The 27202-nt window shown below is 42.1% G+C and overlaps 2 protein-coding genes across 9 annotated transcripts in view; one reads left to right on the top strand and one right to left on the bottom strand.

The window, feature by feature from the left end:
* The window catches only part of xpo1b (exportin 1 (CRM1 homolog, yeast) b), a 31788-nt gene extending 23521 nt beyond the window's left edge, over window positions 1-8267 (top strand). For 3 of the 5 annotated variants that reach the window (XM_030070307.1, XM_030070308.1, XM_030070309.1), the window contains 6 exons: window positions 1343-1537; window positions 2309-2477; window positions 2943-3077; window positions 3596-3755; window positions 4208-4304; window positions 6779-8267. In XM_030070307.1, coding sequence (XP_029926167.1) covers window positions 1343-1537; window positions 2309-2477; window positions 2943-3077; window positions 3596-3755; window positions 4208-4304; window positions 6779-6925 — 903 coding nt within the window. In that variant the 3' untranslated portion in view covers window positions 6926-8267. The remainder of the gene's footprint in view (window positions 1-1342; window positions 1538-2308; window positions 2478-2942; window positions 3078-3595; window positions 3756-4207; window positions 4305-6778) is intronic. The other 2 variants (XM_030070306.1, XM_030070305.1) reach the window with 1 other exon arrangement.
* A 2753-nt stretch (window positions 8268-11020) lies between these two features.
* On the bottom strand, window positions 11021-27126 carry sanbr (SANT and BTB domain regulator of CSR). 4 transcript variants are annotated; one of them, XM_030070570.1, is made up of 22 exons: window positions 26464-27126; window positions 24810-24961; window positions 23903-24089; window positions 23536-23577; window positions 23289-23388; window positions 22802-23040; window positions 22476-22534; window positions 21671-21831; window positions 19956-20042; window positions 19585-19695; window positions 19148-19271; window positions 18808-18960; window positions 17909-18054; window positions 17559-17655; window positions 17411-17443; window positions 17096-17195; window positions 15439-15524; window positions 14739-14767; window positions 13190-13263; window positions 12886-12974; window positions 12541-12623; window positions 11021-12425 (listed from the first exon to the last, which is right to left on the bottom strand). In XM_030070570.1, the coding sequence occupies exons 2-22, from the start codon at window positions 24957-24959 to the stop codon at window positions 12389-12391; spliced, it is 2187 nt and encodes a 728-aa protein (XP_029926430.1). In that variant the 5' UTR covers window positions 24960-24961; window positions 26464-27126; the 3' UTR covers window positions 11021-12388. The 4 variants fall into 4 exon arrangements, with proteins under 4 accessions (XP_029926430.1, XP_029926432.1, XP_029926433.1 ...); XM_030070572.1 differs by having other exon boundaries at window positions 23289-23385; XM_030070573.1 differs by lacking the exon at window positions 23536-23577.
* Window positions 27127-27202: the final 76 nt, after the last annotated feature.

The following is a 27202-nucleotide window of genomic DNA, read 5'->3' as shown; positions in this document are numbered from 1 at the left end:
TGCGGCAGCGTGTCACTGTTGTAATTTTTGAAGTCAGCTTTTTTTTTTTTTTGTTGTTTGTTAAGGAACAATGTCCTTGTTCTTTCAGATTGATAACTGTAAAATTACAGTAATCTAATGAGTTTTTAAATTGATTTATGGATGCTGGGGTCATGAACATATCTCAGCACACAAAGGAACACTCAATGTTTAAATTAATCCAAAAAATAAAGCTAATTTTACTTAAATACATGATTCCAAAATTTAAGATGTTTTTTTCCAACAGTAGTGATTTATTTTTACCCTTATCTGTTCTCAGGCAATACTGTGCTCTGTGGCCATTGTTGAAACAATTGACAGTAAAAAAGAAATGCAAGTAATCCAGTTGGTATTTTTAGATCAAACACAAAGCTTTCATTTCAGTGGAGCTGACTAGGCCACTTCCTGGCTCAGTGGTGTGTTTTTATTGGCGTAGCAATTCAAATTCATAGTTTAAACTATGCTGCCGGTGACTGGTGATTTGAAGACAGGTATGCAAAATTGCCAGCTACACTATATAATTCAGATATAAAACCCAAACCTCTGAAAATTTCAAATTGAAAAGTGCTCCAAGAATTAAATAAAGTTACTTTGATTGTGTCATGTCAGAAGGAGATATTTCTGTTGTGATTCATGCTGTGTTGGACTACCTGTCTTATGAGTAAACAAAATTTCACCTTTAAACAGTCAGTTAAGTGCATGGTAACCCTGTGGCTCCATTATCTCGCAACACGTTTAATTTTCATGACTACAGTTTTTTTAATTTTATTTGTTTGTAAGAATTTGGTTGTGCTCCCAATTTTCAGGGATGCAAAATTGTAAACACTCAGATGATAATAATGCCACATGCTATACACCTTGGTCAAGTCCATTTAGCTGAAGGCTGACAAGTGAATGGGGATGTCTTCTGCCCAGAAAGTACAAGACACCTGTATGCCCAAAAACACTATCTGGTAAATTCCAAAAATTCTGGCGCTGTGAATTACACGTGCTTACATGGACCTTCGCCGTTAAGTTATCTGTGTTGCATACATTATTAGGGTCAAGATGTTTTATTGGTCAAATGTTGTTTTAGGGTTAACTGACATTTTATGAAGTTGTCCCTCAAGGCTCTTCATGTTTACCGTGTCCTGGGACAGAGTTGGAATCGTTACTTTTAGGCGCCAGGAAGTTTACGCACTGGCAGCAGGATACACGCTTCAGCTTGTTGCTACCAGCACCTTGGATTCTCTCCAGCACCTGTTGTTAAAGATTTGGATGATCATGTTTTCCTTTTTTCTTTCATTAGTGATAATCCCTGCTAATCCACCCTGTCATTTTCCAGGTTGGTGAGAACTTTGTTCCACCACTGCTGGACGCCGTCCTCATTGACTACCAGCGCAATGTCCCTGCTGCACGTGAGCCCGAGGTCCTCAGCACTATGGCCACTATCGTCAACAAGCTGGGAGGACACATTACCAGTGAGATCCCCCAGATCTTTGATGCTGTCTTTGAGTGCACCCTGAACATGATCAACAAGGTACGGATGCACTGACATTTGTTTGTTTGAGTGTGCAAGTTGTGATAGATTGAAAAATGTTCCAAGTAAGCCATCAGTTATTAGCTAAATCATTGTTTAAACTTACCAATCAAAAAAAGTTTCAACTACCAGATATGGATAAGGTATAAGGGAATTTGTTGGAGTCAGCAAAATGTTGGAGTAGGCTATAGGCTAATGATCAGTTGGCTATGATCGTAGATTAGAACCAGTTAAATATGTTGGACAGCAGGCAGAGCCTCTGCTGCCTCTGTGACAAACTGTATGCTGCTATTGCAGCAGGTGAATAAGCACCTTCTTCACCAGACATACACAAACACTTAATTAAGTCAGCTATGTTGTGCAGCCATAAAAATCTGTTAAACAGTGCTCTTAGAATTTTTGAACTGGTGCTCCTTGCACAAAGTGTAGATCATAAATAAAAAATGCTTCCTCCTGTTGGGGACCTTGCCTACGCGGCCTTTTTCCCCTTGGTTGTCATCCAACCTCCACCCACCTGCTGGCTTTGTTTACGTGGTGATTTACTGGTCTGAAGACAGTTTCTCATTTGGGAATTCACTTTTTTAAGGGGAGAAATGACAACTAAACAAGCTTTTTACACATTTTACAACAGTTAGGATTGTTCAAAACAGAATTTACATTGTTTCAGTCTCCTCAAGAAATCCTTGCCTAAGTCATTTATTAACTTTAATATGACCAATTTTGCAATGAAATGAATCACTCATTTAATTTAATTATTTTGTTTTCCTATAGAACTTTGAGGAATATCCAGAGCACAGGACCCACTTCTTCTACCTGCTCCAAGCCGTAAACTCCCACTGTTTCCCTGCATTCCTGGCTATCCCCCCTGCCCAGTTTAAACTGGTGTTGGACTCCATCATCTGGGCCTTCAAGCACACCATGAGGAACGTTGCTGACACTGGTAAAGTATCCATGCACATACAGACATACACACAGTGTGTAGGTGTGTACCTCTCTTTTATTAACAATGCTCTGTTTATTTAATTTCTTCTCATATGGCATTTGTAAAGTTAATGGAAGTGATTATTGACATTGTTGTACTTAAAGCTAAAATGTTCTTACCAGTGTCTATGTTTGTGATAAAGAGCTTCTAAAGATGTTGGAAGCATAGGAAAATGATTTAGTTAGATTCCACACCTTTACAGTGTTTTGGAATTGCACACAAAGCCTGTTGGTCATGTCTGGGCCTTCTTAAGTTTTATAGCTGTGTTTTTCAAAGTCATGTCAAAATCAAATTTTGACATTTGTTCTCGGGGAAAAATCATCCTTGTCAAGAGTGTAGTGAACCAGTCTGGAAAATTAATCTAATTTCAAAATAAAAAATGTATCGGTGGCTCAGTATCTGTTTGTGTCTCTGCTCTGGCAGGTCTGCAGATTCTCTATACGCTGCTGCAGAATGTGGCCCAGGAAGAAGCAGCTGCTCAGAGCTTCTACCAGACATATTTCTGTGATATCCTGCAACACATTTTCTCTGTGGTCACTGATACATCACATACTGCTGGTAAGCTTACACTAGTCTTCCTCTAAGTGTGGTCTGGGGACCTCCATGGTACTCAAGTGTGCGCCACTTAATTACTGTATAATTTACATGAGATTGAAATATACAGAGTATATGAAAGATGCTGGATTGATGCCTGTGTCCCCCTTTCACAGCAAGTAGCCAGGCTTCCTGTGGAGACTGGAGCTGCATAATTAAATTGCAGTATAGAGTACTGCAAAATCTAAATTACAGGAGGCCAGCAGGCAGGGTTTTTTTTTTTTTTTGGGCTATGCACATCTCTGGCCTAAAAATTAAGTTGCATGTAGGACAAAGACTTAAATTTTACTCTAACTGAGCATTCATAAAATTAGTTTCTCAGTCTCCTTTCTTACACATTTGGTTTGTAAAAAAAAAATAAAAAAAAAAAGGTTTTTTAATATATATTGCAATTTATATTGTTATCACAACATCCCGCTTAACACAGCAGTTAATATCAAGCAGCCATGGTACATATATTTACGTTGGCTTCTGTCCTTTAGGCCTGACCATGCACGCCTCCATTCTGGCGTACATGTTCAACCTGGTAGAAGAGGGGAAGATCACCACAGCACTCAATCCGGCTAGCCCCACCAACAACCAGGTCTTCATCCAGGAATATGTGGCCAACCTGCTCAAGACAGCATTCCCTCACCTCCAGGAGTAAGTACCGACTATTTCAGTCCAAAGTCTCCTCCCCCTCTGCTAACTCTTGATACTATTTTGCAAGCAGACCGTTGTTGCAGCCTTAAGATGATTGTGACCGATTTCCCTTACAGCAGAATGATAATGATAATTTCCACCGCTGGCACAGTGCTAAAACAAAGTGTGCCAATAGGTTTGGCTATGCAAGACTAGTATATATGTAGATGAATACACACACCCTCTCACAATACAGTACACATTCATTGAACCTTTATTTATTCTCGAATGGACATTGAGGTTACCCTCATTTTCAACGCCGTCGAGTTTACAAGCGCATTAAAACAAAATAACACATCCATATAATAAGAAAATAATTGCATTGATCATCACATTGATCCACTCATTTGTGTATTGTTTGTTATTGTTAATGAATAGTGTGCCCTAACAGTCTGGCTCTTGTTTTGGTTCAGTGCCCAGGTGAAGGTGTTTGTGACTGGGCTGTTCAGCTTAAACCAGGACATTCCTGCCTTCAAGGAGCACCTTAGGGACTTCCTAGTCCAGATCAAGGTGAGAGGTTTTTCCAACAGTTTAAATATATTATTGTTATTATTTTAATTTACTTTACTTAACCTCTTGTTCAGTTTAGATAAGAGAATCTCATTTGTAAGGGAGAGCTGACAATGTCAGGCAAAGACATGTAAAATACTAATGGCCCTTTTCCATTAGTATCTACTCGGCTCGACTCGGCTCGACTCGGCTCGACTCTACTCGCCTCGACACGGTTTAGGTGGTTTTCCATTACAATTGAGTAGCACCTCGCCGTGGGTGGAGTCGTCATAGCAAGGCGGCGCACCGTCCAGCTCCCTCTGGATTCTTTGGGCCGCCACCAAGCTCAGAAAAGTCTCCACGTCTTTATTTGACCGCGGTCACAGTTTGCTTGCCATTTTCCGACTTTGACAACTTCACTGAGGATCAATGCGCACCGCGGCTGTTGCCGTTTTTTTTTTTTTTTTTTTTTTTTTTAATGTCGGGTTTTGTTTTTGTGCGGGAGTCGCTCTCGTCACTCCCTGTCCAATCAGTTGCCTGCACGGCGTTTACGTCACATTTTCAGCTCGACTCAGCTCGACTCAGCGCGACTCAGCTCGCTTGGAACCCCGGCTGAGTAGGTGCTAAATGGGACCTGCTAGCAGGTACTACCACCTAATGGAAAAGCTCTTAAACCGAGTAGAGTCGAGCCGAGTCGAGCTGAGTAGGTACTAGTGGAAAAGGGGCATAAGTGTCTGAATATTTTTTAACATTCTTTAATATTTAATAATGTGGGAGGGGCTGAAAACACAGTCATATCACTGTTTAATCATTGAAATATGAGGTATAATTATGTAGGACAACAATCACACTAAATAATTAGTGTCACAATCATGAATTTAATGTTAAAGTGACAGATGGTGTAATAATAAAACAATAATAATATTAATATTGATGATAATAATAATAGTCACCGATAATAATAAAACAAAAAAGTAATTTGAGAGTAAGAGAATTAAGATAAAAGAGAAGCTAAATTCTGAGCACAAATTAAAAAATAAAAAACTAAATTTAACAAGAAAGATGGCACTCAAGGTCATTTTCCACCAAAGAGGTTCCAGGGCTGGTTCGGAGCCAGTGCCTGACTTAGCACCGGTTCTTTGTTTTTCCACCACCCAAGCACCAGCCAAACCGGTTCCAACTCGGTTCCAGGCAAGCACAAACTTCGAGCAGGGGCTAAACAGGGGCCAGAGAAAGAACCGATGACATGACCCACCACGTTTTTTTTGCGTTTTTCGCCTCTGGATCGCAACGTAGGCTTGTAAAGACACAGCAGCACTTGCATCGCTACGATGAGTTCATCCATGTTGGTTATTGTGATTCCGAGCAAGCGTCTCACACACCCACACCCACACATAAAGTCACATGATCACATTTTACACTGACGTAATGATGTGGGCCTGGCTTGGCTCTTGACCTATGGAAAAGCAAACCGGTTCTTTGTTGGAACCAGTTAAGCACTGGCTCTAGCACCAGCACCAAACTAGCACCAGGTTCTTTTTGGTGGAAAAGGGGCATCAGAGTTTAAGCAGGGAGTCAAGACACAAAAAGAGCTAGTAGAACACAGATTTGGTCAAGAAGTTTCACTTTGATGGAAGAATTAAGGTCAAGTTCAAAGATAAATAGCAAATCTCTCGCCTGCTGCTCACAGCCAGCATTGCCATAACACACACTCTGCTCACCAAAACAAGTTGTTACTTTATATCACTGAGCATCAGAAAATCAACATCCAGACCTTCATGTCAGACAGGCAACTAGGACCGCGTGTCATCCACATGAGGATACATATTCAAGAGGCAGTATACAGAGAACAGGACAGGGCCCAAAGGAGAGCCCTGTGGAACCCCACATGTAATTGGGGCGGAGCTACAAACATAGTAATCTCTACACACTACAAAGTTCCAAGTGGAAAGAAAACACTTAATTCAATTTTGTGTAACATCACTCTAACATAATGATCACAGTTTTTATTAAGTTATTAGTTGATTGGTTGATTCAGTAAGTAAGTAAGTTAGTAGGTTTTGTTTTGCCATTGTCCCTTGAGCCGTTTTTCTCCTGTATCACCCCTAAAAAGACAGACACCAGATTAAATATCCATTGTCTGATGCAAGGGCCTGCATATCTCTGGCTTTGCTGTTTGTCAGTGTTAGGATGACTTTGTCCGCTCTCAACAGAGAGGATAGGTTATCAGCAGCTACATAGTTGGCTGCTTAGCTGTTGTTTCCATAAATAACCTTTGCCTGCATGGCCTGGCTGTCCCTTTAAGTACATGGAAGGTTTGTGGCTGGTGTGCCAGCTCATTGTTGGAATAAAACTGTGTGTATGCGAGTGACAGAGCGTGTTGTGATGTGCTCAGTCGGCGTAGGAAAAACGTTCAGTGAACTTGTCTCTGTTTTGCTGTGTGTAAATCTCCCAGCTAACAGTGACTGTTTCCTTCTCTCTCCTGCTGCCTCCAGGAGTTTGCGGGTGAGGACACCACAGACCTGTTCTTGGAGGAGAGGGAGGCGTCGCTTCGCCAGGCCCAGGAGGAGAAACACAAGATCCAGATGTCTGTCCCGGGCATCCTCAACCCCCACGAGATCCCTGAGGAGATGTGTGACTGAGCACCAGCTCAACCAAACTGTACAGTCCTACAAACAAACAAACAAACAAACAAAAATAAACCCTAACCACAGCAAACACAACAAAAACCCAAGAGAGAGGCGTTTGAGTGCGGTGGGAAGCCCCTCCCCCTCTGCAGTGGTAGAGTGGGCCGTCCCACTGGATGTTTGTTGACCAAAACAATGCCAATAATATGTACATGATTACCGCGTCACCCTGTGGCCCTTTTTACATTATATGCGTTTTCTATGGAGACTTTTTGTGTAATATCTTTCCAAAACTGTTAATCTGAGCTTCTGTTTTGTTTGATCTATGGCCCATCCCAACAGCTGCATGATGAGGTTGTAACAATTAGGACAAGTTAACCATTTTGTTTTGTTCTCCTCTTCCTCCCCTGCTCTGTTTTTTTCCTTTACTCCCTATTCCCCATATATTTGTTTATATATATTATATATACAGCAGAGTTTTTGTGAAAAACGGCATATGTGTCAAGTCATCAGAATAGAGGCTTCTAGACCTGTGGCGTGACAGACAGGAGGTGGAGAAGTTTTCTAGAGGCGCGTGCACCGCTCGCGGTGCCCCACTGCACTGTGGGAGAATGTGAATCTAACAGATAATGAATGAAGGTCTGAGAGATGCTGCGTCATGCATCAGGATCAGCATCCATTGCTCATGAGTTATGCTTAACTTAAAAAAAAGTTTGGCCGTAGCCAGGCAGGAGGGTTTTTTTAGGGAAAGCAAAACAGATTGTGTGCATATCATCCCAATTGTATAGCATCTTTAATACCATGGGAACATAATTGGTTATTTTTTCCTTTTATTCTATTGTTTCTTTTTGTTGTGGGTGTGTGCGCGTGTGTGCTGTCGCCTAGTCGACATCAGCGTTTTGTTTTCCTCTAAGAGGATTGTTGCTCATTTGTGAGCCTTCATTAATGGGATGTTTTAAGGAAGTGGTGGAGATATTTATGGGTTCTTGGTTGGTTGCATCTTTATAACAACTCCTGTTTAACTCAGACGGCTTTCAAGATTTTGAATTGTACTAATTTACATTGTTTACCATGCTGTAGTGCTTCAAGACACTACCTTTAGAGCAAAATGAAATAAAACTGGGTTTACATTTAATTTTGTATTTTTGCATTTTCATTTGTACCTGTTTTAAGTTCTATCCAAATAAACAAAAGGCTTTTGTCCAGAGAGCAAATTAATTGCCAACGAGTTTAATTAGGCAAAGAATGTATAAATCCAAATAAGTACCCAATCTCTAATGGCAAATTTCCCTTCTCAAAGTGTTACATTTGTTGTGAACTTTTTGAACTGATTAAAGTTGAGAATTTTATAACTCTGCCTTTTGCTCAGACTTCTTCATTACATCATCATGCAGCCCTTCTGTAGGAATTAAATGCGACGTTTGCTTGTTTTAAATCAAATCAGGTCATTTTACAAACCGTCATCGCTTCACAGAGAGTACATGATACAAACATTTAAAAAAGATAACTATGGGAAAGAGATTAAGATTATTTAACTAAGATGCCATCAAAAGTTTTTGCTCAAGCAGTTTTTGTCTTGACATTTGACAGTAATTACAAATTGAATAATTAATTTCACTGTCATTATACCTTTTATCATTAATTGAAACAAATAAACTTGATTGATAGTTCATTTTACTGTACATTTTAGATATTTCAAATACATTCTTATCCAGAATGATGTGGAGTGATTACAGCAGATTAAAATGCTTACATTTGTAGATCACCAACATTACAACATTACAAGCAGCCATTAGTAAAGCGGTCAAGGGGACAAGGCTCGGCGCCCTGACAGTACATGAAACAGAATATACGTGCGAGATATTCACTGACAGCACAGGACTAAACTCCAGGACGGTTTCAGAAAAGTTAAGTTGTGACACAACTGCTCGAAACACAAGTTGTGCCTTTGTGCAGGATTCCTTTTTATGGGGAAATTTTTGTATGGGACCATTAAGTCTTATGGCATTCTACCAGAAATGTGCATTGTGATGTAGTGCAGGCAGATTATTAGACGCAATGAAAAACTTGGAACTGCAGGGAAATTCCCCTTGAATTACATTCAGTTGCCCAATAAAGTACTCATTTTTTTTTTTTTTTTTTTTTTTGCACATTGGGTTCATTATATCTTGATCTGGATGTAATTATAATGCAGCACAGTATGCTTACACGGGCTCATGATGCCTTGCAGTTGCCTTATTAGCATCACTTCAAGGAAATTCTAACCCAGAAATCTTGAGGTTTGGTTCTCATCCAAACCGAAGTTGAGCCCCCCCCCCCACGGGCAAAGCATCTGATCCGGTGAAGTGATATCACAGACATTCAGATGTGGCTTTGGTTTACCTTTAGAAAGCACAACTAGGCAGGGCTGAGTACAGTAACGACTGTCCATCAAACCATGACCCCTCAGGAGAGTGGCCTCCTCTTCTCTGATCTGACCAAGAGCTCTGAACCACGTCCTCCTCCTCACACACACACACACACACACACACACACTAAAATCAACTGCGGGTGATGACAGAGATGTCTTTCTCTCCATGCGTGTCTCCTATGTCTCTCTGTTTCTCAGCTACAGTATTCCTGTGGCATCTCTCCATTTCCTGTCAGAGGTGTTTCGCCGAGGCCGAGCCTGGGTAACATGATCGTGCCATTAATCCCTGTTAACATACTGGTATTCCATCAAAGACGGTGATGACGCTCTTCCACTGAAAGTCGAAACACTCCTCTGATGCAATCCTGACAACCTGTTACTCTGATACACCCGGGGGAGGAAGCCCTTTGCCCTCCTTCATGCACTGATATTTAATTGTAAACTTTTCATTTTTGCATTGAACCAGCATGTTCTTGCATGAACTTTCCACCGGGTTGGTTAATTTTTTTGGAGAGTGCAATATGGCAACGGCTCCCAAGAGACATGCACAGGGAGAAGGAACCCAGGCAGCCCCATGAGGGAAGTTTTTTTTATTTATTTGGTTTTGAACTGTGGGAAATAATAGCAGCTCCAGAGTAACCTGTGATAGCAACATTCATCCCGATACATCCTCCAACTGGGAGGCTCTTGTGAATTAAATTATTCTTCAGTTCGGTGGGAGACTCTTGAAGCACCCCTAAGGCCCTGTGCCTGGACCCCGCTGTGAGAACCACCGCAGCAGGGCCTGACATTTATTGTATTTATTTATTTTTTTAAGCGCTGTGAGCTTTAATAAAATGAGCAATGCAGGTCTTCCAGGCTTTGCTTTATTGTGGATCATTGTTCATTAATATGTTTGCTTTTATTATTTTAATATTAGACCATCTCCTTGGCACTGTGATTCATAGTAACTGGAGTCCCCCCCCCCGTCCTTTTCCCCTCCTGACCCAGATCCTGAGATCCTCAGCCATCCACGGCATCTGCTTTTGAGGAGAAGAGGCAACAGCTGGGGGTCTCAGAGCACCGCTGGGAACATGGCCAGACCCCCCACCCCCACCCCCAATCCCTCCAAAAACCCACCACCCACCCACTGATGCCCCTTCCTGCCCCACTCTCTGTTTACACTCTGAGCAAGAGGGGTTATTAATACCCCTGCAAGTTGCACAGGAAGCCCAGGTCACAGCTCCCACCAACAGCAGCCAGCCAATCACTGCCTCCCAAACACAGCGGCTGACTTTCTACACGGTGGCACAGGTCCAGACCTCTGTGCACGGTCCTGTCGGATAGTTTCTGCAAAATGCATGCTCTCTTTAGCTTTTCCAAGCAAGGAAAATAACCCTGCACAGGCTATAAATAGGCCCCAGAATCTTATCTTGAAGGATTGCTGTAACAACTGAAAGAGGAGCGGCAGATGGAGAAAAAAGGAATGCAACTGATAGCTTTTATTTATTATCTATTTATTTATTCTTTTTATAGATTTACCCACATCAAATAGTTTGAGATCACCTTGCTGTTTGGTGGAGCAGAGGTAACAAGTTGTGACCAAAGTGGGGCAAAGTTGACTGAAAAACACACGGACCAGCTTCTTCAAGGTAATATACTGCCACCTAATGAGCAATCAGCAAACAATCATAAAATAAATGTTCTCACAGTCAAAATGCTTAGCTGGAGTTAGTTCTTTTATTTTTGATATCACAGTTCATTCATGTTTTATTGGTCCCAGTGGTGTACAGTACAGTCATACTCCAAAACAGATAGAAACGGTTAAATCTATATCTCTACCAGGATTGGATCAAACAGCATTTGTAAATGATTCTCAGCGTCTGCCTGTCGGCGTGTGGGCTGCCAGATGGCCGGCTTCGCCACACACGACAACAAATGCCAATACAACATTTACACTATTTGAAAGTGAATGAAGTGTACTGTGACTGGCAACTCAACCGAGACAACCTGAATCGCCTTTTCGAACGCGGTATTTGAAAAACCCATCCAGCCGAGGTCCGAGCTCGACGGTGAACTTGCTGAACTCGCGGGTTTCTTGCGGCTCCAGTCCTGCAGAGCTGCAGGCTCTCGCTCCAGTCCAGATCTTGGCCTCTTGGCCAGGTCACTTTTGTAAAAGAGATTCTTTATCTCAACAAGCTTGTCTGGTTAAATAAAGGTAAATAAATAAATAAATCTACATGTGGCTGTGTGTGTATATCTGTGTGTTGCAGTATGGATATCAGTATTTTTTGTGTGTGTGTACGGGCTGTGAGGACAAATTTCCAGCGGGACAGTAAAAACTTCATCTATCGAACTCGACCTGGGTTAAATACCACATGCAAAGTACTTTGTTTTTAATCTGTAGTCACTACCAGGTGAGAGAAGTTCACTGCATTTGGACAACTCAAGCCATGTCAGATACGACATCATTACAGACGTGCCGTTACTTGACTTTCAAATACTTTTGCATAATTGTCTAAATCTCTGTTGCCTGATGTGGCCAAACCCACGTGTGTGGCTCTACGTAAAACAAACATGATCTGCACATTCTGTGTGACGCAGGTCTGCTTCTCACACACCCGCTCTTTACTCGGTCAGTCCAAGAACATTTTCTAAGATCTGGCCTGGAGCGAGAGCCTGATGTTCACCTGCAGCCTCGCCAGGACTGAGGACGGCAGCTGCTTCACCGCTGCACGACACACACACGGCTAGCTGAGTTATGGCGGCTTGCGAGGAGAGGTGATCCGTACGTAGTCACCCGAGTTAAGCTACGAGGGAGGGAGCTGCTCTAAAGAGGGGCTGACGATGACCAAGGTGTCCGTCCCGGGCCCATGTGGACCAAAACACAGGCAGGGACGGGCGGGGACAGGCGGCACGGGGAGGGAGGGACGGCCAGACGCTGCCGGCTGTTCTGAGTTAGTTTGCTGTGCTGAGGGCTGATGAGGATCTCCACTTCCTCTTCATCATCATCATCCTCCTCCTCCTCAGCTGTCATGCTCTTCCAACAGCCATCTCTCTCTCTCTCCTGCGTTTTCTGATCCAGTCTTTTATGTCGTCCGGATCTGAGCGTAGCGTGTTTTTGATCTACAGGAGCACAATTTCAGAAAATGGTCAGCGATGGAAATGGAAACGATGAGGAATGAATGAATGAATGAATGAATGTGTTTTTGAAATCTAGAAACTACAATACGTGGAGCACCTGGGAGCTTTCTCTGAGCTCTGTCTGGCTTGAGAGGTGCTTTTGAACTGAGCTTCCAGTCTGGAGTAGATTCCCCCTGCAGGCTGCAACACACACACACACACACACACACACAGACCATTACAAACTGTCTGACATCAGGCAGCAGCAGAAATGACCACACACTCACCTGACAGCATAACAGCAAACATGACTGCAGCTGTGATTTCAGTTCATAAATCACGACAACAACAACAACCAAACCGTCTTTTTATGTTTATGAATGGATTTGTGGTGTAACGCGGTTTTCAAAAACGCTCGGAAACGTGCTCGTGGCTTGGAAATGAGACGCACGGAGACCCTCACCTCTTTAGTGTCCTTAGATTTGCTCTGGTCCTGGTCTCCGAACCTCATCTTGGTCAGGTGGCCGACGATTTCCACCATGCGGCGCTGGTCTGCAGCAGAGACGGAGACGGAAAACGATTCAAGGACAAAAAGAGAGAACCCAATATAACAGAGCTTAAGGACTTCAACTGAATGTCGGATTTTTTTTAAGACTAAGGATTTTAAACCCTAATTTAAATGGATGGTGCACAAGTTAAACCCCCCCAAGTGGTAAAAACACTGATTTCGTGCATGGAAAACAGGCACTACAATGTAACGTCAGTACCTTCCTCCCTCTGAGCGTCCTGGTTGTAACGCATGGAGCGAGAACTGTCCCATTTACTCTTCTGAGCGCTCACGCTGCAAAACACACACACACACACAGAATCACCAGCGTCAACCAAACCTGCATCACACTGCAAAGGCAAAAACCCCTTAGCATTTGTTTCCATATCCTTGGACCGTCACATGGGTGCAGAGTGCTGCTTTAGGGCAAATCTGACCGACTCTGGTACGATGTCAGTCCTGTGTACGCTAAACTGACTCCTCACTGATTCTTGAGGATTTGGATAAATCATGTCCCACTAAGAAAAATGCTATTTCTGCTGGAAATTTACAACATTTTAAAGAATAAAAAGAATCAAGGGCATAATCAGGGGGTCCTTTGCACATTTGTAAAGTTCTTTTATAGGTTTATTTTTAATTTGTATTAATTTAATGATTATATGTTGGCCCATGGCCTACAAAACCAGTTGTCCTCGGATAGGAGATAATCATTTCAACTTGATTAAAACAACAAAAAGTAATAATTTCATTGAATAATATCTTTACCACATGAAAGAGTACATCATAATATGTATTAAAAACTACAAACGATGGGTTTTGAACATTATTTACTATTATTTTGTGGTTGCCGTCAGGTTTTCTGTGTGACGGTGATGACTGAAGTCTGAAAAATGCTTATAACAGAGCTCAGGATTGTTATTTTTTGTACCAAACAGTTAAATAAAGTTGTTAAGCAAGAAGCCATTGACTTGAGTGGTATAAATTTTGGAAATGTATGTTTTAATGAGGCGACTGTCACCACCGTCAGATGAGTGTCACCACCGTCAGAGGCAGTTATATTGGTTTTAAATGAATATGCTTACAATATGTTTCTTTGGTGCTGTTGAGTTATTAAAGTAATCGTCTCTTTAATACAAAAATATGTTTTTCAAATTTAAAAAAAAACATTACAGTGACGGTGTTGACAAAAACAAAGTAGCCTAATAACTGGAAAAACCTATTTTATGAAAAGAATGCAAAATGAGGAGGTTGCACCGGTACATTGCTGAACAGCCAAGACCTTGGCCTATAATGATATACCTTCAGATTTTGTAATTTAACGCACTTTTTTTTTTTTCAAAATTAAAACCTGTTTTATCCAATTCCCAAGAATCAGTCTCCTAAATCTTTTCCAGTGAGAGTCTAAACCTTGTGCCACTCGCTGCAGTGTGAGGCCAGTCTCACCCACCTGGCACCTGAGCAGTTTAAACCTGACACCCACAGAGCTGTGAGTGTGTGAAAAACAGGGAATATTCTGCATGATCATGGTGTGTCACACAGGTTCAATTCAATTCAATTTTATTTATTTAAAGTGTAGAATCACCGTGCAACATGGTCCCAACACACTTCACAGTTAAAAAGAGCAACACACAGCAATCAATTAATAATAAAACAATTAAAAGTGGAATAACTGCATTAAAACATCAACGTTAAATAGATGTTAAAAGGTGATAGGCCCGACAAGTTATAGTGAATGTACTTTACAGTTAAAAAGGACAAGGTTAACTCACGTGAAAGGTGTGTTGTCCCTCGACAGCGCCTGTGAAGATCATAAATGGATTTAGGGGGGAAAATACATGAGAACGCAGCACTCAGACAGCCAGACTGTGCCATTAAAATGAGAATTATTAACAACAACAGCAACAGCAACAGCAACAGCAACAGCATGCAAAACTGCTTCATTACAGTGAGATTCACCAACATGTGACAGTGTGCTACAGAGCTAACATCTGAATCTGTGCTGTAGTGTCAACAACTGAATTTAATTTAATTTGATAACCAACATAAACAAAAAACTGATGAAATGATTCTATTTATGATCAAACATAATTCTACTGTAAGTTATGAAACTGTAAATGAGGAGTGTGGAAGGAGGAGAAGAAATGAAACGTTAGATGATGTCCATCTGTTTTAATATGTTCTGTATTAAGCATTCAGGACATATTTAATATCAGAGGAACCAGAAGTAGATAACACTAACATTACTGTGAGTCACCATTTCTGGAATTTATCATATAATATACACATTTTGTTGGACTTACTGACTAACTCTGCTTACCGAATATCACCAAATATCAACTGTCGATACATCTGTGCATTTCAAATTTGCAAATTAAATTAAATTGACCGTGTGTTTTTTTAATGCGCTCTATTCTCATCTATTCTGAAAACATGAATTCATTATTAACCAAAACCTGAGCAGGAACTCACTTTCTCTGGCTTTTCTCTTCTCTGGAAGTTGGGAGAGGACACTTGTCTCTTCAGAGGTCTGCTGGCCTTCTTCGCCTTCTTAGCAGCTGCAACCAAACAGCGACACCATGAAAACTCTGCTGGACAGGGGATCTACCACCACCTGCTGGCTGGAAGGAGCCACTGCATCACTTCCCACTTTCTACTGTGTGATGTGTAGCAACAACAAAAATTACACGGTAAAAATAGACGTAATTCAAATGCCCGTGACGTGAAAAGCAGCGATTTGAGAAATGTAAAGCCAATTTTGCTAAAACACTGGTGATGTGCTACTCTACATCTCAGCGTGTATCTTTATTTTATTTGAACCATCTGAAGGACAAAAATGGCATTTATTGTTGAGTGTCCCCAAGCGCTACAAGGGTCAAAGCAACAGATACAAAATGACAAACAACTGTGAGGCGTCAAGTGTTACCTGTTAAACCTGATGATTCATTTAAGACTTTATATTTCTCGCTGTTTTTTGTATTTTTCAGTTTGTTTTTTAAGCTAATTTTTGTTACTGTGAGCTCGACTGTCAGCAGTAAGCAGGGTGTTTTGTATTCTCGGTGACAGATGATGAATCATATGACAGATAATGAAAATGTCTCGGTTTATATCACATCATCTGTTCTCACTCAACTGTCTCTGGGTCCAGTGAATCACTTAGCGACATGATACTTCATATTTTAGTTCGCAGGATTTTTTTGCATCTATTTTTTAGCATTAATTTTTTATTATTTACACCTCTCATACTCTGGATCTTCGGCTAATGATCAGCTAATAATAACGTAAAACAGTGGAAACAAGTACCTAGTAAAAAATAACACTATAATTACTGTTCAGTTCAATAAAAAAAAGAAAAAGAAAAAGAAATGTGTCTGTGACGGGACGCGACAAGACAAGATACCTTTCCAGAAACTCGCTCTACACTTTTCTCCTGTATAGATCTGTGTTATATTTTAATTGCAAACAGTAATGTGTATTTTCTCTGTTTGGCTCTCTGTGACTCCCACAGGAAGACAAACTGAGCTGAAGGTTTAAAACTCCCCTCGTCCGGCTCCGACACGCCACCAAAACAACTCGCCGCTCCGCTACTGCACCTCGTTTCTTGGACTGTTTTAGGAAGACGCACGAGTCTGACGATTAAAGTCAGACGAGTGCGGACTAGAAAGACCGATGCGTACGAGCTGATGAAGCCCCTTGGATAAGAGGCGAAACGTCTTCCTAAGACAAATACAAGTCCAGTTGCCTTCGATTCGAGTTGTCTTCTACTCATTTGTACTTACCCTCTACTTATTTGTACTTTGTATATTGTTGTATATTGTATACAGGTTGTTCATTGTATATAGGAATGTCATATATTCTTTCTATTTTATCTTTATTTTTATTTTATAATTATTTTTATTTTATTTTATTTATTATTTTTTTATTATTATTATCGTTATTATTATTATTATTATTTTTATTTTTATTTTTTACTTGCACAGTGCTGGAGTTGTTGCAATTACATTTCACTGCTGCTGTACCTGTACATTCATGCATGTGACGAATAAATCTTGAAATCTTGAATATTGATTCAATTTGACCAAAGAGAACGATGACCTGGATGAATGAGAATATCCATAAACCACTGCACCTTGTTTCTTGGACTGCTCCTCTTCATCGCCCACCTCGTCCTCGGTGACCTCTGACCCCGTGGTGTACTCCTCGTCTTCCGACAGGAGGGACTGCTGCCTCTGGCAAGGGCAAGGGTGACGGGTTTCACACACACACACACACACACACACACACACACACACACACACACACACACACGACTGCTCAGCTGGTTGGCAGGCACATTCAGACACTGACCTTTGCACTTGGAGGAAAAGCATCCGTACAAAAAAAAAAAAAAAAAAAAAACAGAATATAAGCAGATATAATGAAGGAAATGAGGGAATACTCCTACCAGTTGCAGACTCCAGTTTTTCAGTAGGGAAAACTAGTCAAAAGAGAAAAGTAGGTGAAGTTAGAAAATAAGAAAAGTGATGTAAAATGAAAGAGAGAGACAGGAAGAAGGCAGTGAGACAGAAAGAGAGAGAGAGAGAGAGACTTACAGTGCAGCCGTCTCCTTTATGAGGGCCGGTCAGTCTTGGCTCCAAGAGAATATCACAGTCCAGAACCTTCTCAGTGCTCGACGGAGACTCCTCAGTCCTGACACACACACACACACACACACACACACACACACACACACACACACACACACACACACACACACACACACACACACACACACAGGTTACTAAAAAACTGATTCCTTTCAACCATTCATGAACAAATGCTGCTCTAAAACACAGACAAGAGACATACATTCACTGAGACATTTCTACTTTGAACGTTGAAATGAACAAGGTACTGTAACACACACACACACACACACACACACACACACACAGAAGCGTACCCCTCTGCTGGCGGCGTGCTGGACACACACACGGCGTCTCGGTGCAGCAGGAGGTCGTTGAGGACTCGGGTCTGCGCGGCGCTCACCGGGTCGGTGCAGCTCTCCTCGTCAGGCACGCTCACGATGTGGTCTCGCATCTTACAGCCCTGAGCCGCACGCCCACGTCACACACACACACACACACACACACACACTTTCATCATTATGATTTCCACCTCCTATTAGACTCCCAGGCATGGCAGGAAATTTTAGCTTAGATTTTTTTTTTTTATTTTAATCCTTTCCAGCTATAAAGAACTTGATCCCGGGTCGACGTCCATTTGAATTCAATCCATTTCACTTTCAAGTTTGAAGTCCTTTTCATGCAACAGGCCTTTTCACTGAGCTGATAAAAAAAGTCAGAGCGACGGCTCCATCATCATCATGTGAACTGTGGTCTGTGTTTACATTTTGAGTTGACTGAGCTCAAAGTGAAATCGCCCTGACTCACGATCCAACACGAGCATCTCCTTTATTTTGGCTTTTGTGTGGCTGCACTGACTTCATGCCCGGTGTAATTCCATAATTAATATAAATAAATCACTTACAGCACAAAACACACTTTAATCCATCCACACATTTCTGAATGCTCGGTATCCTGCTAGACAAGGAACATTTATATAAACTGTCCCCCACATTTTCTTGTTTATAGGGAAAATGTATCATAATGTTGGGATCACACACAGGATCGAGTTCGCATCATTTTCTGATTAAAGAGACGTGACAGCGCTGCATTAAAGACGTCTCCAGCAGGTACACCGTTTATTCCACTCAGTTTATCATCATGTGTCACACTCTTGTTGCATATTATAGACTAAAACTCGGGTTAGTTGTGTGTGTGTGTGTGTGTGTGTGTGTACCTTGGGAATGCCGGTGGGGTCAAAGCGCAGCACCCTCTGGTTACAGCACGGGTAGATTCCAGCTCCGTGCCAGCCTTTCTCTCCACCCATACCAGGATACAGCACACTCTCGGGATGGTACTTACACTGGGTCAGCTCTGCACACACAAACACCTACACACACACACACACACACACACATACACACACACTCTGTAAACAGTGTGACTTCAAAAGTGCAGCAGACTCACAGGACCTGTGTTTGTGAGTTTTCTCTCTCTGATTCACTCACTCACATGTCTTCTGTCACACACACACACACACACACACACACACACACACACACACGATATTTACCTACCTGTTGGCAGCGGGAGCAGGTGAGGTAGTTGATGGTACCCCAGATTCTCCAGTAGACCAGGACCCAGGACTTGAGTTCGTCATGCAGGCTGGTGAGGTATTCATGCACATCCCAGTTCTTCTGTCTGGACACACACACACACACACACACACACAGAAAAAAACATGCAATATCAACTGTGAACATTTAGCCCGGCAGTACAATAAGTGTGTGTTCAGTAAATAAAGCAGGACAATGTTTTGATTCTGTGTTGGACATATATTTTCTGTGTTTCTTGTATCTTGGTTTTAGAGCGTCTTCTCTTCTCGTCTCCTGCCTCTGGGTCCACTCGCTGTGCTTCCTTGCTTCCACTCGCGACAGAAAACCATGATCATCCGTTAAAGCTCAATCTGAAGTGTGTGTCCCTGCTGAGTCGTGTTGAATCGCGGCTGTGTTACCTCGTGTGAGTGTAGGTGATGTTCCCTCGGACGTCGATGTTGATTTTCCCCGGAACACAAGAGATCTTCCTCTCTGTGTCTTTGGTCAGCAGCTTAAGGCACAGACCGCACCTGTTTCAGAGCACAGCAACAAGACAGATTAAGGCTGACAGATTAAATAATAAATGTGTGTGAATGCATGTGTAAGCCCTTCTGGACGACGTGTGGCTGTTGGCTCCTGCTGATGCAACGCTGCGACTGAAAAACCTGTTTTAAAGCACGCTGCGTCTCGCTCGCAAAGTAAGAAATATCACGAGCTCAAAGCCAGCGAAGCCCCGAGCGTCAGACACCTGCAGGGGAAACGGAAACGCAGCCGCACCGCCTCTGCTCACCTGTAGAGGGTCGAGGCGCTTCCCAGTGAATCTCTGTTCTGGTGGTTGGGATCGAAGAGGCGTTCAATTTTCTTCTGGAACAATTTGCTGTGGAGGTGAAGCAAAGAAAGAGAGAAATAGAAGTAGAATGGTGGTTTCCAGAGCGGGGGCCTTTACGGCTGTTGGAGGACGTCCCCGACAAAATGAGGAATACCGTATTTCCCCAATTAATCACCCGGCTGCAAATCGCCGCCTGGTTCTTTTAAACGCCTGGGGTCTGCACGCATTTTGCGTATTAAACGCCCACCCGAATAACCACCGGGGCGATTATTTGCATTATATTGAGGTTACCCAAAATAAGGCTATTCACCTTATGTTTGCAGAAGTAAAGCGTTAGCCGCACAATAACTGTGCAGCACTTTTGTTTTCTGTCAAAATAAGAGAGCTAGCTAACGTTAGAAAAAAAGGGTGTTCTCCATATTATCATTATTGTTACTTAATATCATTATTAGTATTCAATATTAGTGTTATTGATATTATTCTTATTATTATTATTGCAAAAATTATAAGTTTGCATTGGGATGTTGCTGCTTTGTTTTGTTTTGTTTTTTGCCTTTACTTTCTTTTAATGTTCTTCATAGTTGTTGTTATTATTATTATTATTATTATATAACTTTCATACTCTATTCACACACGCACACACACAAAACCACACATGCTGTCGCTGTTGTTTTTTTTTTTTTGTTTTTGTTTTTGTTCACACCTTGTTTGTCTGTCCTGTATTGTCTCTGTAATGTCATATTGCACAATAAAAAATTAAAAAAAAGTTTAAATATGAAAAAAAAAAAAAAAAAAAGGGTGCACCGTAATCTTAAATCGACCGACTGTAAATATGTTGGACAGTAACTGTCATCACAATAATGGCCTGGTGCAGGTCTGTGCAAAAATAAATAAAGGCCTGCAGCGAATAGCCGCCTGGTTCTTTTAAACGCCCGGGGTCCAAGTTGATTTTGCATATTAAATGCCCGGGCGATTAATTGGGGAAATACGGAAGTTTAATTTCACGATGATCTACCTGATTAGAAATGATCCAAGTAAGAATAAAATGACTAATCTAATTATAGGTTTCACTCTCATGGCTACTATCCGTTAGGGATTCACTGATTTTGGCCGCAGCTCATTATTGGGACCAATATTCACTTTGCACTTTGGTGCAGCTGCTTGTGGAAAACGCGGCTAGACTAAAGAGAGCGGGCTAGTCAGATGGTTTTTAGGGTCGCACAAAACACAGCAGCTGAGAGAGATGAGAGAAACGTAGCTGACAGGCTGAAAGTGAAACAGCATGCAGGTCATCAGTTTTCTGGATAATTAATAATCAGAATCAATATCAGCCCTGAAAAATCAGTATTGGTCGAGGCCAGAGATTTTACATTTCTATCTTTTTTCCCTGACTCACAAAATCGCTTTGTTCAGAATTAGTCTTGCAGTTTGTTCTACTGTCTAGTGATAATTTGCATTTGAAGATTTTTGTCCTAAATTAAGATATTAACCACTGCAAAAAACAAAGTGGCACCACTATAAATTTAGCCTGACAGCTGCTGTCACAACACGAGTGGCTGTCTGCTCCTTGTTGTGTCTGCTAATAAAACACACAAAGAGCTGCCTCCTCCTCCTCCTCCTCCTCCTCCTCCTCCTCCTCCTCCTCCTCCTCCTCCTCTCTCTTCTGGCTTCCATACCTTTTGAACTTGTCTTTTTTGTCGCGGACGTCGTCGGCCTCGTTGTGGTTGAAGAGCTCGGCGATCCGCGTGGCCAGGTTGCTGTTGATGCAGTTCATGTTGCAGGGCGTGGCCACGATGGCGCTCATGTGTTTGTGGCAGTACTGGATGCACTCCTCCACCTGGACACGGACAAGCACGCACAGCTCTCGTTAAGACCTCTTTAAAGGAACGAAAAATCACTTGAGACTACATTTGGATAAAAAAAATTTTATACACAACTGCTCAAAGACTACTTTCTCCTGATGGAGCCAAATTAAGTACAGCCATGGTGAGAATATCTACTGCAAACTGACTGTAGAACAGACTCATGACATCCATGCAACACTGATTTAACAAAGCTCTATCTATAGGCCTCTTGTTTTCCCTGGAAGAGTGGACGCTTCACTTTTTTTTTTTTTTTAACAAACATGAGTGAATATAGAAGCTGCTGATCTTTACATGCATGACGCAGGGGTTTGGGTAACCTTGATGAGCAAGAACACGTTGCATCAGCGTTCTTGTGTTAATTTTTTGTTGCCGGGTCACATTTTAAATGATTTTTGACACCACAGTGCAATTTATAGCCTTTTTTACAGAGAGCGTGTTAATGCTTCTACAGTGCTCAGCGTCCTTTTCAGTGTAGTTTGCGTCACGGGGAATTTTTCAGTATTATATCTGCAGTTTGTCCTTGTAATCACTTTCGATTTTTTAAGGTGCATCAGGAAAAACAGAGGCCTGAATCACATCACCACACCAGCGACCCAGCTCACACTACAACACTTACTAACGTATCCATCTTCAAGAACTCGGAGGAGATCAGGATTGAGATCACATTGCTGGGCTCTGTAACCGACAAACACCACATGACCAACCGAGCAAACCCCACCACCAACAAACAACCACACAAACACAGAACACACAGCCAGTGACCCACCGAACATTTACCACTTTTAGTGACCAAAAGAAAATAAATAAATTAAGTAAAAAAAAAAAAAAAAAAAAGTCAAAGCACCACCCACAGATTCACACAGACCGGTAAATGACAGCTCAGGCATTCGCATGTGTATTAATGTGATATCTGTTGTGCTGCAGTTCCTTCTGGAGTTTTACCGAGCCGAGGCTTTTCTCGGTTGCCCTCTCCGGCCGTGTTCCTCCTGACGTAGTTCATGAGCCAGTCGAAGATCTGCACGTCGCAGTGAACCGAGATGTCCACCTCCTCCCACCTCTGCGGGTCCACAGACAGGTACTCGGCGAAGTAGCGCATCTCCTTGACCAGCAGGTCCCTGGGACACGTGAAGTCCTGCTTCAGGTTCTTGGCCTCGTCGCACACGTGGATGACCATGTTGGGACTGTGCGGGGGGAACGGCGCACGTGAGATCACGACATACCCACCATTTTAAAATAAATCTGCACTCTGAAATAAAACTCACCGCACATTATTGTTAGGATCATTAGCCTCTATCGCCCATTCACTACAAATTAGCAGCGTTTTAGAGGATGTCATCATGTGTTTTTAAACGGTGAAGAACAAAACAGCAGTCTGAAAATTGATTTTTAAAACGAGAGAGTGAGGATGAACAGATTTCTCTTAACTTACTCCCGAGGTTTCTGAGGTTTGTCGTCCTCCTCGGCTGAGACTCTTTTCTCTTTGTTCTCCACAGTGCCGACCCTTGCTGAGGGCATTAGTTTCAAGCCTGCTGATACCAGCAAAAAAAAAAAAAAAAAAAAAAAAAAGGGCATGCATACTGTAGGTCTGCTTATGAAAGAGCAACATCAATCAGAGCCACACCGACTGCTGCCACTGGTGTTAATTCGATGGCAACAAAAGGTACTGAAACACTCACAAATGTTAAATTCATCCAGTGGAGTCCACATCCTCAACTCATCTGAGAATATTCAAATTAAGAAAATCAGTTCAGCCACATCGGATTTCATAATGATATATGCTTTCTTTTGGCAATTTAGTAAATCATATTAGACATGAAATGTATTTTTACATTACATAATAATCGCTGTGAGGAAACTGAGTTGTGGCAGCAGCAGAAACTAAGATAGAGATAACAGTAAGACAAACAGTGACTGCTGATAATGAAACCACTATAGCAAAAACATATTGCCACTAAACATATTGAAAGGAATACAGCAAATAAATGAGACTAAATGATGATTCACCGACAGTTTTACAGGCTAACATGGACGCGTGAGGCCGACCTGTGACTTTGCTGCTGCTCTGTTTGGTTCCTGTCTCCTCCGGCTCGCCGGCGTCCAGCAGCGTGGCCTTGATGTAGGAGGACAGGCCGTCTGAGGGGGAGGAGCCGCCTGCCATCACGGCGTTGCACTGGTTGTCCACATGAGGGAAACTGCCGGTGCTCTTCAGCTCCTCAAACCGACGGGCACACTGCGGGTAACCATGACGACAGCATCAGCACCGCGGTGTCGTTTTGCGTCAACACATCAGGCCAAACTTAGATACTCTTATGACATTGACTGAATTGTTTCAATACTATCAAACATCAGAAAACGCCATGGTACTGACTTTCAGTACCAAATTTTGATAAATAGGGAGCAAATTTCATCAGTGTCTGTGAGCCAATGAGCATTCAGCTCGCACATGATGCCTCTAAAATGATTGGTTGCAGTCTAGCTTCTTTTGCATCACCCTGTTTGACCAGGTAGATGAAGCGTTACCTGTTCATTCTCCTCCCGTCTGGTAGAGATACAGGCGTGTTAAAAGCAGGACATCATGTTTCAGGACAGACAGATCATCTTTATTTTATTATTGTATGCACTGTGATTTGATGTGATGTGTTTTCACCAACTTGTGAAGCTGACGGCAAATTTCCACATCTGTGGGCAATAAAGATCATCTGTCTATCTACCAAGATAGTGCAGCAAAAACACTATGTTACACCCAGAAATGTTATAAAATTGATTCTATAATGAGATTTTAGAAATTTGATATTTAAAAAAGTAGCGTTCATGAACTGGTATTGAAATCAAGGTATCAGTTCCAGCATTGGAGTTGAAAATGTTTCAATGCTGCCCGCCCGAGGCCTTATTTTAACAAACCATGGACGGGTGGGTGGGTGAGCTTGTGGTTTCGCAGCAGCACAGTTACCTCCTTGGCGGTGAAGCCGGGGACGAGCTTGGCTACATTGTCCCAGTTTATGGGCTGGGGCACTCCCCACAGAGAGCTGAGCACCATGTCCAAAACCAGGACGTTGTTGTCATAAGGAAAGTTGTTGTTGTCCGAGCAGAAGCGACTCATCTCTGCAAAGTCAGAGAGACACAGAGACGACAACGCCATCAGGGTGTGGGGGGAAAATTTTTTTTTAAATCGCTTCAGCATAGAAACGTGATATTTTGTGTGGCAGTATTGTATAAATACACAGGCACCAAGTATCACCAAGAATCGATGCAACATTTCTGGCAGGTTTTGATGACAGAGTTGGGCAGTTTGTCCCATTTTGCTGCAATAACAATAACTGAGGTGAGACGACCAGGATGAAAACTTTATCTTATTAGATAAAACAGATGTTGACAAAGGGGGACATAATTTGCAGCTGAAAAAAATAGTAAATTGCAACATATTGCAATACATGTGATCACAATACTTGGCATACGGCAAATGTTTAAAATCGCAGCACTACTAAATGGTGACATAAATATTGTGATGTTATTATTTAACCTTTAATTAACCAGGAGGCGTCCCATTAAGATTTAAAAAAATGTCTCATTTTCGAGGGCGACCAGGCCAAGACAGCAGCGCCGAGCGAAGCTGCAGACAGGACATAAAAACCTGCATGACATTACGCCTCGCTGGGTTTTCTGGCTTAGATACAATTTCTATCTTATCACTGTGTTCAGTATTAACGACTTTTATTAATCAGCTCCAATGGCCTAAATTGAGTTTGATTTCATCACTGATTTTTTTTTAAACCTAATTTTTTATGGCTAAATATGATTCTAAATTTGTTTTACTGTGTTGCAGTGTCTTCATTCTTACTTGACGTTGTGCACCTTGTTTTGATTTTAATGCACTAATTTGTAACAACACGTTGCTCGTGTTCGTTGGATTTAAATGTGCCATATAAATAACCTGATTTATGATTTACGTTACATCCATCAGATAAAGCATCTCATAAACTGGTAGTTACTGTCATTTCTCCTCCTGCACCATGACATCACTGGGACCAGTCATAAATGAGGATGCAGAGGAGTGTGCTCAGCTTCTCAGGTTAATATAAATGTGTGAAATAAATCCACTGCATCCATCACAGTATCAAGCTGCTGCAAGATATGAGCTGTGAGAAAAAAAATCTTATTTTTAAAATTTAACTGGTATTTGTTTATGTAGACGGGTTTCTATGATGATCACCGACTGCTGGTCATAGTTTACCTAACAACCTTTTTTTTTTTTTTTTTTTTAAACCTCATCATCCCTGCTCATTGCACCCTGCAGCTGTAGCTAGCTGGCCCTGCAGAGCTTTAATCTAATAACCAAGGATGAGGCGGGTGGCTCCTGCATCTGCATCAACCTGCATGCTTTTTTTTTTTTTTTTTTAAGATGAAATGAAGCTGTGTGACACTGATTAACATCATATATAATTGCATTTAAATACCATGACTGTGGTGGTGTTAGCGCAGGCCGGATCCATCTGACCGGCGGCTGCAGCTCCATCTGCGGCTCTCAGGTCAAGTGAACCGATGCACACATTAAAACACATAAAACACAAACAGCAGCACCAGGACGCGGTTGTTTACGCGCTTACCTGCTGCCAGGTGTGTTCCTGCCGTCCCGTCGTTCACAGAAACCCCGTCGGTGTGTGTTTTATGGCATGGTGTGTGAGGGTGTAGCTGAGGATGTGCTCCTTCACGGGCTAACCGCAGCCGCAGCCATAGCTAATGTTAGCGGACCGGTGCTGCCTTCAGGTGCTGCTCGTACGATCCAAACCCGAAAGTCGTCAAGACGCAAGACACGTAAGGTGGTGTCTAAACTAAATAACAGCAACAAAGTCGTTTCATGTAGTTTTTTTCCTGAAAATTCGTGTAATTATATCACAGTGACTTAAACAAACTCTGCTGTTCTTCAAAGTGTTCCTTCCCATAGGCCTTTACCGAGTTTTGCGTCCTTCATGTGCACTCGTTGTTATTTCCGACGGCACCCGAACGCAACATTAGCATCCATCAGCTAACGGCTAACAAACCGCTCTTGTTTAGGCAGAAAGCTTGCTAGCTGTGATGTTTCTGAACAGCATTCAACGGGGGGAATGTGGTGCAGACGAGCTACGCGACCAAAACACACTGTGCGCTAAATAAAAGCTCTTGAATTTAGACAATTTATTTAACGTTTAGACAGAGACTCGCGTTTTCCGCAGCATTGACTCAGCCGTGTTTGATGTCGCAGTGCAGCAGGTGAAAGCGTCCGGTTGCTGGGCGACGGCGGCCTTGAAACGTCCCTGTCGGAAAGTGTCGGAAATTGAGAAAATGGGGGAGGAAAGAACTTCATTT

The sequence above is a fragment of the Myripristis murdjan genome, chromosome 15 (genome assembly GCF_902150065.1).
Source record: "Myripristis murdjan chromosome 15, fMyrMur1.1, whole genome shotgun sequence".
NCBI classification, from domain to species: Eukaryota; Metazoa; Chordata; class Actinopteri; order Holocentriformes; family Holocentridae; genus Myripristis; species Myripristis murdjan.
This window is presented reverse-complemented; position numbering and strand designations above follow the sequence as displayed.

Excerpts from the sequence above, each read along its gene's own strand:
- sanbr (XM_030070570.1), bottom strand. The coding sequence starts at position 24,959 with ATGAGTCGCTTCTGCTCGGACAACAACAACTTTCCTTATGACAACAAC. Across the intron at positions 21,832-22,475 it reads TCTTGAAGATGGATACGTTA|GTGGAGGAGTGCATCCAGTA; the intron begins GTAAGTGTTGTA and ends GTCCGTGTCCAG. Across the intron at positions 13,264-14,738 it reads AGGGACAACACACCTTTCAC|CGTGAGCGCTCAGAAGAGTA; the intron begins GTGAGTTAACCT and ends TGTGTTTTGCAG.